The sequence below is a fragment of the Lagopus muta genome, chromosome 11 (assembly GCF_023343835.1).
Source record: "Lagopus muta isolate bLagMut1 chromosome 11, bLagMut1 primary, whole genome shotgun sequence".
In the NCBI taxonomy this organism is placed as follows: Eukaryota; Metazoa; Chordata; class Aves; order Galliformes; family Phasianidae; genus Lagopus; species Lagopus muta.
Genome location: NC_064443.1, coordinates 19,189,893 through 19,205,178, shown reverse-complemented (window position 1 = coordinate 19,205,178; position 15,286 = coordinate 19,189,893). Strand labels below are relative to the sequence as shown.

Sequence of the window (15,286 nt, the reverse complement as noted above, 5' to 3'; positions counted from 1 at the left end):
CTCCGAGCGGGCGGGACCTACCCCCGTCCCATCCGTGCCCGCGGGCGGGGCGGGACGGAGCCGGCCCCCTCCCCATCCCTTTCCCCGCCCCGCCCGGGGCTGGGGGTCCTCTCCGCGCTCTCCGTGCTGGAGCCGCGTGCGGCAGCGGCGGGGCCGCGGATTGCCGGCCGGACGGCGCTCCTCTGCCGGCCCCCCCGCGTGCCGCTCCTCGCGTTGCTGTCGCGTCGGGACCGCGGGCTGCGGATGCGGCGGGAGCCCGGGGTGCGGCCGGGGGGGGGCGGCTGCCGGGGGGCTCTTCAGGCACAGCCGCCCGGGGGGGACGCGGCGCCGCGGAGAGCGGGGTCGTGAGGGGCCGGGAGGTGCTCGGCTCTATGCGGGGCGGCCATGGAGAAGTTGTACCTGGCGGGGAGCGGCCTGTGGGCCAACGGCACTCTGGGGAACGGCAGCCTGCAGCCCGAGGACAGAGCGACCGTCAGGAACGGCACCGCGGACCCCCTGAAGCGGAATGAGGACATGGCCAAGGTGGAGGTGACCGTGCTCTGCCTCATCCTCTTCCTCGCCCTGAGTGGCAACCTGTGCGTGCTGCTGGCCATCCACACCACCCGGCAGAAGCACTCCCGCATGTACTTCTTCATGAAGCACCTGAGCATCGCCGACCTGGTGGTGGCCGTCTTCCAGGTCCTGCCCCAGCTCATATGGGACATCACCTTCAGGTTCTACGGCCCCGACTTCCTTTGCCGGCTGATCAAGTACTTGCAGGTGGTGGGGATGTTCGCCTCCACCTACATGCTCCTGCTGATGTCCCTGGACCGCTGCTTGGCCATCTGTCAGCCGCTGCGGTCCCTGCATAGGCGGGCGGACCGGGTCTCCGTGCTGCTCACCTGGCTGCTGTGCCTGCTGGTCAGCATCCCCCAGATCCACATCTTTTCCCTGCGGGATGTGGGGAACGGAGTCTACGACTGCTGGGCGGACTTCATCCAGCCCTGGGGACCCAAAGCTTATGTCACCTGGATAACCCTCATGGTCTACATCATCCCAGTGTTGATGCTGAGCGTCTGCTACGGCTTAATCAGCTTCAAAATCTGGCAGAACGTGAAGCTGAAGACGGCCCACGGCCCCCCCGGGGGGCTGAGCTCCACCGCCCGCGGCGGAGCGGCGTTTGCCAGGGTCAGCAGCACGCGGCTCATCTCCAAAGCCAAGATCCGGACAGTCAAAATGACCTTCATCATCGTGCTGGCGTTCATCGTGTGCTGGACGCCCTTCTTCTTCGTGCAGATGTGGTCGGTGTGGGACACCAACGCTCCGCAGGAAGGTACGTCCTCCCCCCGCGGCTGTGTGCGTGCAGGGACTGCGGCGCTCCGGGCCGGGGGCTGGGAGAGACAGCAACGTCTCGGGGGCTCGGGAGTCTGGAGGGGCGAGGAGAGGTTCTAGGCGTGGAGCACCTGCAGAGGCGGCGGCGGCTGCCCCTGAGCTCCCCTCACTGGAGCCGCGCGTCTCCCGTGCCCAATCCTTTTTTTTCCCCTTGCGGTACCGCTCTGTCGCCGCTGACTTCTTTGCTTGCAACTCTTCTGCCTTCCCGTCCCTCCCCTCTGTTCTCACCCGCCCGGGCACTGTGCTGCTTCTGTATGGCTCTGGATGAAGCACAGGTCTTCCAAAAGCCCTCTGATTTAAGAGTTTTGCCTCCTGGGTGCGGTGTCACTGCTTTGCTGTGTTTTACGCTCGGTGCTGGCTGCTGCTGCCATCCCCGGGGCTGCAAGCAGTGAGACTCACCGCCCGGCTCAGATCCGCGTGCTGTGCGAGCCGCTGCTGCCCCTGCACGGGAGCGTCCCCGCACCTGGGAAAAGCCGCGTGCGGAAAAGCTCTGCACAACTTTGTGAGCTGAGAGGAAGGACAGCAAAGTGCGCTCAGGGGGCAGCGCTTTGGGCACCAGCAGCAGTGCGCAGTGTGGGGCTGCCGGAGGCCAACACCGGGCTGCGGCTCGGTGCTCTGCGGCTGGGTCTGGTCCGCCAGTACCGGGCTGTTGGTGGCACCGCGATGTCCCCGCAGCCCTGCCGCCGGAGCAGCTCTCCTGCCCGGCTCCAGCCGCCCTCGCTGTGCCTTTTTTGCTTCTCTCTGCTCGCTTATTGCAGGTGTGGAAGTTCAGCACAGCTTTTTAAGCCCTCCCGGATGCTCCCGACAGCTCTCTCTTGGTTTTCCGAATTCGGTCTAGTCCGAATGTCTGATTTTCAGACGCTGACGATGCCGTGTCTTTCACTGTATGTCCAACCCGCAGCCCCGAGGGCTTCTCCTGACCCACCAGCGAGCAAACGCTGGTGCTTTGTCCGCAAGGCTGCACGGAGCACCGGGCTCTCAGCTGCAGCTGCCCACAGAACGCGGCCGCGTCTGCCTCTGCTGGCCCCTGAACAGAGCAGGGAGTCCCTCCATGTGACATCCCCATCTCCGCCATGTAATGTCCCCAGCCCTTGCCCTGGCGGGCCAATCTGGCTCTCGGGGCGCTCCTGGGGCGCTCTTGGGGGCCTAATGGTGCAGCCATGCACCATGAAGTGCAATTTATCAGCACCAGAGGCAGCAGAGCTGAGTCAGCGAAAGATGGATGTATATCTTTTTTTCTAAAGTAGATTGAAATGCTGTGATGTGCCTCAGTTCTCTCACCACGGACTTTCAGCAGTTTCCTTTTATTAGGAGCAGCTGGAGCAGTTGTCACTAGAGCAGGAATTGTGGGTGAGCGGGTTAAAGGGGAATTTGGAAACCAGAGCCACAGTTTGTGCTTTTCTTCTGGTTTCAGAGGTGTGAGGGCGTTTTGGCTGAGGCGCAGAGGGAACAGACACAGCCAGACCCGGTGCTTCCCAGCAGGGCACAGGGAGAGCAGGGCGGGGGCACAGGGCTGGGGGTTGGCGCGACTGTGGGTCCGCAGCCCCGTTCTGATGGGACGGAACCGACCTGAGCTCCGGGCCGTCGGGAGGGAAAGCGCTTCGCGCCGTGCCAGCGCGGTGCCGTGGCCGCGGCTCCGCCCTCCGCCCGCTGTTTGCGTTCGCAGCGGCAGCGCGGGGCCGGGGGCCCACAGCGAAATCCTCGCGCCCCGCACCCTGACGCGCTCTCTCCTTGCAGCCTCCCCCTTCATCATCGCCATGCTGCTGGCCAGCCTCAACAGCTGCTGCAACCCCTGGATCTACATGCTGTACACGGGGCACCTGTTCCACGACCTGATGCGGCGCTTCCTCTGCTGCTCCGCGCGGTACCTGAAGGCTCGGCCGGCCTGCGAGCTGAGCGTGGGCAGGAAGAGCCATTCGTCCTCCTTCGTGCTCAGCTGCCGCAGCAGCAGCCAGCGCAGCCTGGCGCAGCCGCCCTCCACGTGAGGGCACCGGGCCGAGTGCTGGGAAGCGCTGGGACTGCGGTGGGGAGTGCGGTGTAAATAAATAGGGGTGCAGACGTGTGTGCGGGAGAGCGCGGGCAGCGCGCCGCGTCGGGCCGGGCAGCGGCGAGGAGAACTCCGCGCTCAGGGCTGTGCGGGGCTGAGCAGCGCCTGGCCCGTTCCCACCGGCGGCTTTAATGCACGGACCGTCGTCGGAGCCCCTCCTGCCTCCTGCATGGAGCTCATCTGGGACGGGGCTGAGGGTGGGCACTGCGGGCTGGCGGGAGTAATGCCAGCGTGGGACTGGGGATCTGTGCAATAATGCATCTGCTGAGCGTGCTCCAGGCTTCTCCTAAGGCATCTGGGTTACACTGGGGCTCCGTGGGGTTGAGGAGCTGCTATCTGGTCCTCCGAGGCCAAGCACTTGTTCTGGGTCTGCAGCTGATAGCATTTGATCTTTTCCACCAATGCAACCTTCTTGCTTTGTAACGCACAAAGTCATGCTCACAGCATGGGTTTTTTAATTGTTAAGGAATACCTGTAAATAAAACTTTCTGGCTGTGTCTTGATGGAGGGGAGGTGCAGGAGGAGCACTGTGCCAAAGGGCGAAGGCCATGGATGGCTGTGATGCATTTCACATGGTGTGAGGGTGCTGTTGAGCACAGGGCAGTGTGCTGAGTGCTGTGTGCAGTGTTCCATGGGCTGCATGAGGCAGTGCTGAGGGGGGCCTGGTGCTGCTCTCCTCACTGCCTGCAACCCTGTGAGTGCAGCAAGGCTCAGCCTTAGCGTTGGGAGTGGGTACAAAAAGTGCACTGAAATCTGTACCAGTTTCTTTTTTCACTGTCACCAACACATACATTGTTACCTGCCGTGCTGTGGCTTTCCTTTCCATGTTTTTCCAGGAGCTTCAGTGAGCTGTTAGCATGCACAGCCCATCTCAGCACCTTCCACCAGACTGGTTTAAGGTGTTCCCAGAGCACACCGTTTTTCCCCCTATGTTCATCTTCTTTCTCCTGGCAGTGAGGCATGGTGGGGATTTGTCGCCACAGGAGGACACCAACCATGGCCTCAAAGGGCCAAAGGGAATCAGAGGCACTGCGGCAGGGCGGCGTGTGGGGCCGTGGGGGTGGGAGGTGGTGGGAGCTGGGCTGGGATTTGGCTCGGGATGGGAATAAGCAGAACAACGGCAACACTAAAAAGAATATAATTCCAATGTGGTTTTAAATTCCTTTTATTTCAACAAAAGCCTTTAAAAAAATACCTGTGATACAGTGTTTTCAGAAACATTTTTTTCCTACAAACATTCAAATATCCTTCACTACATGTAACTGCAGCCACCCCGAGGCGCAGTGCTGTGCAGCATCAGTGCAACGTTGCTGAGGGCAGCAGAGCTCCACGACCCCGCAGCAGAGGAGCACCATGCAAACTGTGCCTCTCTCTGTGGCATCGCGTTGGGAGGGACTTTGGCCTCAAATACTTGTTGGGAGCCGAGGGAAGAATAAATTGAGAATAATATCTGGACAAAGAGACCTCCCGGGCCCCGGGGCAGCACAGCGCTCGGGGCAGCACCAGTAGAGCACACAGGTGCCTCTGTGTCCTTGACATCCCAAGGACAGCTGTGCCCAGAGCCCCGGCACGGCAGCAGAGACCCAGCGGGCACTGTGGCTGCTCGGGGACCGGCACAGCGCGGCGGTTGTGGTGCTGCTGGGGTTTAGGTTTCCTTCCGCAGCATGACCCTGACGTTACTGCAGATCTTGGAGAGTGCCTCGAAGAGCGGATCGCAGAAGGTGTGGATGCAGAGGGAGTAGATGCGGCTGACGCACTGGATCTCGATCAGGTAGCTCTTGATGCAGGGCACCACCGCCCAGATGTGGCAGAAGGAGATGAGGGCGAAGAGGAAGCCCCAGACCACGGCCAGGGGGATGCCCAGCACGGCCGAGAGCAGCCGGTAGCACCAATACTTGCTGACGGTGAAGGTGGTGTAGCTGCTTTTCCAGACACCGTCAAAGCTGTACGTCCCCACGGGCTCAGCTATCACATCCTCGAAATCCACCTGGCACGGGATGGAGGGAGGGAGCGTTGGCACAAGGCGAGGTGCAGGAGCTGCTGTGTGCGGGGAAGCTCGGGGGGAGGGATTGGTTCTGTCACAGGGTGGGCACAGACACCGGGCCCAGGTTGGAGGGGCCTCGTGCCCAGCAGTGCACTGTGCCCACAGGACAGGACATGGCCACAGGCAGGGATGGGCACAGCCATACTTGAGGAAGACAGAGCCCATTCCTGTGCTTTTTTATCATTCAAGGACATGGGCTGCCCACACGCAGGAGGTGTTGGTGCTAGTAAAACCCCACGGTGCTCCTGATCTATGATTTTCTTATTATACATCTGGAGGTGAGATACCTGGTTCTGCCTGTTTGCGTTCTGCTGAAGGGGAAGGGATCAGCCTGGCCATGTCCTTGCAGGAATATCATTGCTATACACAGCCATTAGGAGCATTGCAAATATTCCTAAGAGCCTCCAAATCATGCACAGACCTTGCTGCATTGGAAACCATTTTTAGGGAATGCATGAACCAAGCCAATTTTCTTCAGAAGAAGCACCTTTCCTTGGTTAGGCTGACATGTCTGCTTATGCATTTATGTCCAACTGCAGCATCTCTTCTGTTTTTGAAAGCTCTTTGATCATAAGGTCATTCTGCATCACCTTTAATTTCCTGGGGTTGGCAGCAGGCACCAGGACAGACACTGACACGGGCTGGAAAAGAACAGCCCTGTGTGTGGGTGCAGGTGGGCACAGGGGAGCAGCTCCAATCCCCTCCAGACCCTGCCCAGCTGAGATCCAAACAGGTTCCAGCTGCCTGGCCAGCTAATCGGGATAATTAGTGAGGGCAGCAGCAGGCTATAAGAAGGAGTCTGCCCTTCTCTCTTCCTTTTGCTCCCTGTGTATCAGGAGGAGCTATTGAGGAGAGATAGGACACAGGCTGAATGCTGAGCTGGGCTCTGCCCCACAGCCTTCAGCGAGTGCCCTCAGGCACCACCTGCACATCCTGTGCCACGGCTGGGAGGAGGCTGGAGGCTCCAGGGCTTTGCCACGCGCTGCTGTGTGTGTGCCAGGACTCTGCTGCCTGCAGGTGGGTGCCCTTCCACCTGTGTGGCTGCTGCCTCTCCCTGCACGGTTCTGATGTATGCCCAGGATGTTTCCTGGTGTGCTGCTGCCCACTGTGGAGAGGCTTCAGCTGCCCATGTTATTCCACAGTGCTGGGGCTGTGGCTGTGCCTTTCCCTGCCCAGCTTATCGTCTGGTCTATTTTTGGGTCTGGAAGAATGCGAGGTGGCTTCATCAAATGCTTTGAAAACAGAGGAAGTAGTCTAATTACATGAGTTGATGGGCTGGAAAATCCTCTGCAGAGTTTTTGGAGCTTGAGAGCAAAAAGAGGATGGGAATGGCCTGTGGTTGGGGGGAGGCCTTGTTGCAGGCACTGGGTGCTGCTCCTGCACTGCATCCCCTTCCCACGGCTGGCCCTTATCCCCAGCAGCTCTGCTGCACAGAGGCCTGCAGGCACCCCTCACCCCTGCAGGGTGCCCTCCTATGGCTGTCACTGCGCAGCCCCTCAGGGCACTGCCGGGGCTCCACTGGAATACAAAGCGTTTCAGCACACAAATGCTTTTCACTGGTGCCATCAAGGTCACAGCTTGCTCAGAAGTTTTGTGAGCAGCTTGGGCTGTGCCATCCCTCCTGGTGTGCTGTTTGCTTTGATCTCAAAGCAGTTTTAATAAAACTCATCCCTCTCCTCCTTGCCCCACTTTGGGCCAACCTTACCCCAGTATTATTCTAACAAATCCCATTACACGACTGACAGAGCGGACAAGTTTCGATGGTCACTGCTTAGGAAGAGGCGTTCCTTTTCCCTTTTCTCTCTCCTCTCCCCTTTTCAGAGACGTGTGCTCCTTTTGATCAAAAATAGAAGCGGGTTGCTGCACCCCATGCTGGCATGCAGGGGAAACGGTCTTCTTGCAAACAGGACAGTGCTTATCTCAGTGCTCTGCTGCTCGAACTGCTGAGCCTTGAACATTAGCAAGTTCTTCTCAGCTTTTTTCAAAGGTTCCCTTTCAAGCAGTGGTATGGGCTGACCCCATTTTATTTTTGGCTTCCCACTGCTGTGACCAGTGAGGGCAGCCCCATATGTTTTCAGGCCAGTGGAGATGGGCAGTGCATTCAAGGAATAGAATACAGCATCAATGGGGCCACATGCACAGTGGGACCAGAGGCTGTTCTCCTCCCCCTGCCACCTGCAGTGCAGCCCCTGGCCCTCATGGCAGTGATGAAGACCTGGCTGCTTACACTCTGTGCAATGGGAAGGGAGCTAGTCTCCTAAAAGCAGGGCTCAGGAAGTCCTTACCTTTACAACGTCTTCGTTGATCCGCTTTGGATCTCTGTTCACCAGGTCAATCTCCTTGGTGTGCTGGTCCTTGATGATGATCCTCTCCTCCAGCTCTCTCTGTTCCTCAGCCATGGCTCTGGTGCTGCTGGGCTGCAGTGCTGGGGCAGTGCAGAGGGCAGGCTGTGAGAGCTGAGCAGCTGCCCCACGCCCTGGCTGTGCTCCAGGCTAAAATTAATGTCGTGCCGCATCGGTGCCCTTAAAGGGGCTGTGCTGGAGGGACCCTGTGGCCTGGGGGGGCTCTGGGGGCTGACACATCCTTGGCTAAAGCTGCTGTGGTGTAGTTTGTAGCAGATGTCCTCAGCACACGTTGTGTGGGTGAGTCACTGGAGCAGGTTGCATGGAGAGGCTGCGGATGCCCCCTCCCTGGCAGCACTCGAGGCCAGGCTGGATGAGACTGTGAGCAACCTGGTCTAGAGGGAGGGAGGTATCCCTGCCTATAGCAGGGGGTTGGAAAGAGGTGATCTTAAAGGTCCCTTCCAACACAAAGCATTCTAAGAGACAGGAGCAAAATGGGTGGGAAATAACCATGCAAAACCTGTGAGTTTGTGTGAGGGTAAATGGCACTGGTAAGGACGGGAGAATGCTGTGAGGTGAATGAGTGCGGGGTGTTGGGCAGATGGCAGCCCTGGCTGCTGCACTGGGGCAGGTTTCAATAGGCATGTCCTGGTCATGGGCGTTCAAGCTGAGCTTTCGCCAAAGCTAACCATGGAGATATGGACAGTGATGGGTGCTGCTGGGAGACGAGCAAAGCACCCAGTGCTGGTGTGTGTGGGGCTCCGGGCGCAAGGAGTGTGACAGCCATCTCATGGAGAAGCAGTGCTGCTTGGCTGGGGCCCAGCGCTGGGTTTAGGAGTGCAGCTGCTGTGTGGTGAGGAGCTGGATCTGCTCTGCTCTGCCCCACGCTATTGCCTGCCTGCCAGCACAGGGCTGCTGCAGCGGGGTTGTGTGGGGCCTGCAGAGCTGGGTGCAGCCCCATGCCCTGCGGTGTGCGTCATACTCTGCCTTTGGGCTGCAGCTGGGTGCTGCAGGCATGCGGATCCGGTGTCCAGGGTGTGGGAGGAGGAACATGAGAGCTGGGCTGTCTGTGTGCAGCCAGCAGCCGCCTGAGGTAGTGCTGGGAGTGCTTGTGGGGATATAAATAGGTCGGGGTGCTGTCGGAGTGCAAGTGGGACACCACACAAGTTGTGATGCACAGCTGGCAAGGGGTGAAAAATAGTGCTGGTTTGTTAGCAATTAGTGGCAACCAGGAGCTGAAGTGCCATCTGTAGGCAATAATGCATTTGTTGCATGTCTGCCTTGCTGGAGGAAGGGGGCTGATGCAGAATGCTGCTGTGCTGCATCCAGGTCACACCAAAGTTCTGACTTTTCCTTTTGGGATGTTTGCTAGAAATCCAACAGGCTTCTCTCTGCAGAAACCAAGCTCCCGTTGCCCCCCCAGGATTGGCCAGATGTGGTCTCAAGGAGGGAGTTTCTTTTCCTAAAATGATTATCAAGATCCCAGCTGGCCTGTGGGCTGCAGGGACCGTGCTGTGAATTCAGAAGCCTTCTTAGAGGTCAGCAAAATAACCTGCTGCTTAGGCCCAGTCAGTGAAGTAGATTCCTCTAGAGCAGAGAGGAATAAATGCAAAAAAAATAAAAGTCCAGAGAAATCAAAGTTCTATGGAAAGAAATAGATGACAATGTTGGGGAGCAGCATGGCAAAACAGGGAGCTCGTGCTGTGCCCTGAGAGCACATGGCATGGGGGTGGGAGACAGCAGTGCTGGAAACCTGGGTTGGGGCAGAGTGGGGGAAGGACCGATGCCCAGCTTGGTCTGTGTCGGGGGACAAATGAACAGAGCTGTTGCAATTGAAGGGAAGCTGTCGCCAGGTGGGATGGAGCATAAGGGCCTGGTGCTTGCAGTGCCTGGAGCAGGGCTCTCCTTGCATCTTTTCTAAAAAAGCAAAACAAAGGCTCCTTTTCAAGTCTCCCTCCTGTGAGCTCCTTTGGGCCCTCTCTCTGTCAGCGTGTGGGGTCTGGTGCGGCTGGGTTGGATCTTGCTGCTCACACTGGGTGCCAGGAGCATTGGGACTGCACTGGAGGCTTAATGGCATGGCCAAAATAAGTGGCTTCTGAACAAAAAAGTTTGAGTAGTAGCTCTGTCGTGTGCAATGTCAATTAAAATTAAATTTTGAGGTGGAAGTAGAGAAAAACATTCATTTATCATTTGAGTCTCCTTAGTTAGTTTCAAACCAAAGCAGATTGCCCTTTAAAGGAGAGCAAAACCTGTGGTGTTTGTACACCCGTGAGGGCATGGATTCAATATCCAAGTCATTCTCCATTCCTGCCTGTGTTACAGGTGCTCAGGTGGGAGCTCGAACTTCTCAGGGGGCAGTGGGTGCTGTGTGCCACAGGTGCCAGGAGCAGAGGGGCAGCTGTGGGAGCCTCTCAGCACAGAGCAGGGAAATGGCCTGCAGTCAGCAATTCTCCTTGGGTTGAACGGTTACAAGATTCCTTTGGTGCCAATGTCCTGGCTCTCATGGGGCTGCAGCTGGAGCAGCTCCGTGCTGGTGGTGTGACAGTGCACCCAGTCTGTGAGCACCGCGTGGATGTGGGACGAGGGCAGGCAGCTGGCAGTGGGCAGCCAGGTACTGCATGTAGTGCTGGGTTTGATCAGCCCAGTGCAATGGACATCGTAGGAAACACGTGCAGCTGTAGTTGTGGTGCCATAGCAGCTCAGCAGGCACTACCTACTTCCTAATCACAACCCTATGGCTGTGGGCAAAGCTGTGTTTTAAATGCTGAATAAATGTCCTATTTCAAGTTGGAAGGGAATAATGAAGTGAATCAGGTTCTGGAGCAGTCAGGGTGCCTGAGCAACACAGCTGCTCCTTCAGTGTCCTCAGCTGTGGGGTCCTGGCTGGTGCTGCAGGGTTGGTGAAGCCTCAGGGTATGGGGGCTGTGCTGGGAGAGCAGAGGGTCCCGGGCTGAGCTGCTCACAGCACTGCTGAGTGGTGCTGAGCCTGCTTCAAGGGCGGCCCTCACTTGCTGCGGGCGCAGGGAGCTGCCATATAGCAGCCTCTGCCCTACTCTGCCTGCTCTCAGCTCCTCTCAGTCACAGTGCTTATCTCTCTCTCCAGTACTCTAAATTCTTCTGGATTTTCGTTTTAAAATAGCCTTGTTTGGCTTTGCCTTATCTAGTGGGACCTTCTCTTGATTTATCACTTGTCATACCCAATTGGGTGCTCCTGTAATCAGATTTAACCAGTTTGTGTGCTGCTGCTGAGAGCTGGGGTCCTATCTCACCATTGGCTATTTATTCTGGGGAATGAGGCTTGATTAGTTTTTTTCCTTTAACCAAAACCCATGCAGCCATAGAATAATGCTTTCCCTTTCAGCAGAGATGAACTGCTGCTGTCTGTGAATCTGGGCTCAGGTAGTGAGGAGGGACAGTGCCAGCACATGGATGGTTGTGGTCACTGCTCAGGAGGGAGTTTTGCATCACACTGTGGTGAAGGCAGTCAGAAACCTGGCACCTAAAGCTGTCTGGCAAGCACATGATCCCCCCTAGCACCTGGGAAACACTTTGCTACCCCTGTAGGAGTGTCTGACAATTCCCTTCCAGCCCAGTAGGATGTGTGGGGTTCTCTTGCCTATATGCTGGTAGAGCTATGTGCAGAGATTTGTGGCCCAAGGACGATGCCAGGAGCCCAGCCCTTCTCTGAAGGCAGCTAGGGTAATCTGAGCTTTGAGTAAAACACTGTGTGAAGTGTTTGTACAAGGCAGCCAAAAATAAAATGCAACCCTGAAAAGCAAGGCACGTTACCCCTCGTAAATGAAAGAAGATGCTGCTTTTTGGGTGATGTCATTGCAGAGATGTGCGGAGCGCTGCCTGCGGGGCTGATCAATACTGTGGCATGCCCAGAAGGCTCCTGCTGCACACAAATCAAATTGCCCTTTCCAGCCCTGGGAGGGAGGTTAGGCCCTTAATAACAGAGCAGAATATAGAGGCCTATTTCTAGCACCAGGAGCTTTGCATGTGAAAAGCTTCAGCTGCTCTTCCCTCTGTTCCTGCTTTTGACGTATTGTAGCTCTGCCCCACAGCAGTTGCCCAGAAGCTAAATATTGTGATGGCCCCAGGTGCCCATCCAGGTGCTGGCTGCTTCCCTCCAAAATAGCAGTGGTAAAGCCAAGGCTTTATTTGGGGCTCCTGTGGCTCCAGCAGGACCTGGGTGGGTGCTGCGCTGAGAGGGGCTGCTGTAAGCTAGAAGGAATGCTGTCAGTCCTGGAAGGATCTGTGTCCCCACTGAGTGTGCTGCCAAATGCAGTGCGAAGGCCATGGCAGCTGCAGCCCATGGGAAGTGTTGCCCACTGCCTTAGGGGATGCTCTGTGCACAGTGTCACCTAAGCAGCTCAGAGGGCGCTGCCCAGACTGAGCATAGGTGCAAACTATGCCCAGATCTGTGCAGCACTGCGATCACCCAGCCTTAAAATCTGCTACACGTGGCAGAGACCTCGCTCTGTGGGAGCTCCTGTGAGGACCCAGCTGGGGGCGGAGGGCTGGGGGCAGTTCTTGAGTGAGCTGGAGGTGCTGTTGCTGCTTGGAATTTAAAGCTCAGCACCTTGTGCTGTGCTGTGGAGTTTGGGTGCTGCAGCAGATCAGGTGCAAACCTCACCCTGCTGAGAGCTGTGCTTTTTCCAATGCTTCAATATATGGTTTTCAGCCTGATTTACTGCCTGGGAAGATGGGTTTTGGAGCAGCAATGAGACTTGGTTATTGCTAGAGCCTGGTGTCAGCTATGCTCTAATTCCTGCCCTCGATAACAGGCAGCACCATGAGTGCTTTCTCCCCAGCCCATCACCTCAGGGTCTGCAGTGCCCACAGCTGCTGTTAATGCTGTGCAGAGCTTGGGGTACAGCAGGGGCTGCTGCAGAACAGTAGGGCTTCCTGGTGCTGACAGCATGCTGCTGCCCTCCTGCACCTCACTTTCACATCACTGCAGCACATGCAGACCTGCACTGCAGCCAGGTCTGCCGAGCTCCAGCTGCTCCTTGCAGGGAGCAGCACCAGTGAAGGCCCCAATCCCCTGGGAGGTGCCAAATCACCCCCAGAGGAACCGTTACCTCTGTATTTTTTCTGCTAAACCTCAGTTACTGAAAACAACCCACGTGCCTTGAGCAAATATTGTGACATTTTGTTATTCACACTAGGCATGATAAGGAGTTGTTTTAGGGACTGCGGTGCAGGATTTGTTTACTTTGGATGTCAGTACAGATTTGGCCTTTGGAGGAAGCACTGTAACTCTGTAGGAATGTGGATGCTCTCATGTCCACTGGAGCTCAGCCAGGACCTGGTACCCAGTGTGAGGTGTTCTGGGGCAGACAGGGCACTTGGGGCCATCTGGAACGCATAGAAACCAGGTGACTTTGTCAGTGTCTGCTCAAGAAGAGCTGTGAAGCTGTGAAGACGACATGTCAAGTCTTTAAATGGAGAGCCACAGCATCATGTTGTCTCGCAGCACCCTGCTCTGCCCTGGTGCCTGTGGCTCTTTTTCATGTTTCTGTGATGGATAGCTGCTCTGCAAGCCTGGCTGTGCTCTATTCATAGGAACGCTTTGGCTTCAAGGCAAGATGGTGAAGGCAGCAAAAATGGAGCTTTCTCCTTGTGTGTTTGTATCCCAGAGCCAACTGCTGTGCTGCACTGTGCCATGCTGTGCCCTGGCCTGCACTGGGGGTCCATGAGCAGGCTGTGCTTCGTGCTGCAGTTTTGCAGGAGCTACCCCAAACCAGTTGCATCTTTATGGGTGTTGGCTGCCCAGGACTATTTATGACAGCACAATTGACTGAATTAATATTCATAGACTTCCCCCAACCATATGCTGTAAATCGTGGTGGCTGTGGCAGCGTGCCCTTGCTCAAATCATAGCAGTTCCTTGGGTGGTGTTGAATGGTATTTGTGCATGAACTTAAGGCTTCTTGAAAGAGCTCTGTGCTCTTGGGACAAATGGGAGCTGTGCCATCGCCGCTGGGATGGGAGTGAGTCTGCTGCTTGTGGGAGATGTGGGCTAAGAGCTGTGTGGCGCTGAGCCCCCTGCAGGCGTGTGAGCCTCAGAGTGTTCCTGGGGATTGAGGTGGCCCTTTGTCCCCGAGCTGATGGAGCACTGAGCCATGGGATGAACTAATGGGCAGGGCTCTTCTGGGCTGGTGGGTCTGGTGTGTCAGAATCAAAAGGGATGAGTTTTTTGTGTGTAAATCCCTCATTGCAATCGGTACCCATATGTGGAAGAAAGTGATGCTGCTCTTCTCCTTCCACACACTATTTCTGGTGCTCTTTAAAGTCATGCCTGACTTGCTGGTATTTCATGAAAATGCTCTTTCTTTGAGGGGAAAGCAGCACCAGAGTGCCAGAAAAATAGATACTCTGATAGCTGTGAGATTGTATAAATGTTATTCTTTCTCTTGTTTCTATATGAAAGCTGTGTCACCAAAGACTGATATCTACCACTGTTTAGCATTGCTGCTCAGATGTGGGAAGGGAAAGTTGCACTTCTCTGATGGAAGCAGCAAGCAAAGCGTGGCAGAGCCGCCTGGTGCTGTGCCACAGCCGTGGGGCCTTGTGAAGCCAACCAACGTTGTTGGTTGCAGATCCCTTCTTCCACCTGGGTGGCACAATCAAAAATGCCAGTTTAATGTTTTCAGCTCGATTTTATTTCGGTGCTGCTCTGTGGTGCTCTGAGGGTTAACACACAAAGAGATGCTTTGTCTGCTTGTGTACCTGCTGTGAGCAGGTTTTGCTCTTTGTGCTGTATTTGCTGTTGCTGCCCCTGCAGCTTTGCTTTTTATCCTTTGGTGTTACTTGAAGAACATCTGTGGAATGACAGCAGTGTCAGCCCAGTGGGTCTGAACACGTGGAGGACCAACGCATTGCATTCCCTGACGAGGCCTTGAGGAGGCCATTGGCTGGAGCTGCTCTGTGATGAGCAGTGCCTGGTAGTGAGATTGCATTTGATAGGGCTCAAAACAGCACAGCTGCAGGTCTGGAAATGGAATGGCTCAAGAAGTCTGAGGTGAAGTTTAAAAAGAATTTGGGCTGTCAAAAGAAGGGAAGAACATTTGAAAACACAACAATCTGTTTTCCCAGTTACTTGTGCAACCAAATCAGCTCACCCATGTGTCATCTACAGTCTGATTCCTTTTATAGTAAAAACAAATACTGGAGGGACTCAAGGCCAAACGTTGCTCTTTTTTGGGGTCAATCTACACTGTTGGCATCACTTTCAGTGCTGCTGAGCTATCAAATTTGGACCAAAGCCTGGAGAAATGAGGGCAGTTGGCACCTTCAGTGCTGGGCTGCAGCCCTGCCACCTTGCAGCAAGTCCCTGTGCATCCCCAGCATGGCTCCAGCTGGTGTCATGTTGTGGTGCACGGCATGGGCTGGGCAGGATGCATGGTGTGTGATGGATCTGACGTGCCCTGCATGCACATCGCCTGCTGCTTCTGCTGGAGTGCTTCAAGCATC

General features: G+C 56.2%; 2 protein-coding genes across 2 annotated transcripts; one reads left to right on the top strand and one right to left on the bottom strand.

Annotated features, from left to right (window-relative positions):
• Window positions 1-131: 131 nt before the first annotated feature.
• OXTR (oxytocin receptor) lies at window positions 132-4,447 on the top strand. The gene is made up of 2 exons (XM_048957329.1): window positions 132-1,312; window positions 3,109-4,447. The coding sequence occupies exons 1-2, from the start codon at window positions 385-387 to the stop codon at window positions 3,354-3,356; spliced, it is 1,176 nt and encodes a 391-aa protein (XP_048813286.1). The 5' UTR covers window positions 132-384; the 3' UTR covers window positions 3,357-4,447.
• Window positions 4,448-4,590: 143 nt separating this feature from the next.
• CAV3 (caveolin 3) lies at window positions 4,591-8,002 on the bottom strand. Its single transcript, XM_048957320.1, has 2 exons — window positions 7,748-8,002; window positions 4,591-5,405 (listed from the first exon to the last, which is right to left on the bottom strand). Exons 1-2 carry the CDS (start codon window positions 7,859-7,861, stop codon window positions 5,064-5,066), a joined length of 456 nt encoding a protein of 151 aa, XP_048813277.1. The 5' UTR covers window positions 7,862-8,002; the 3' UTR covers window positions 4,591-5,063.
• Between the last annotated feature and the right edge of the window lie 7,284 nt (window positions 8,003-15,286).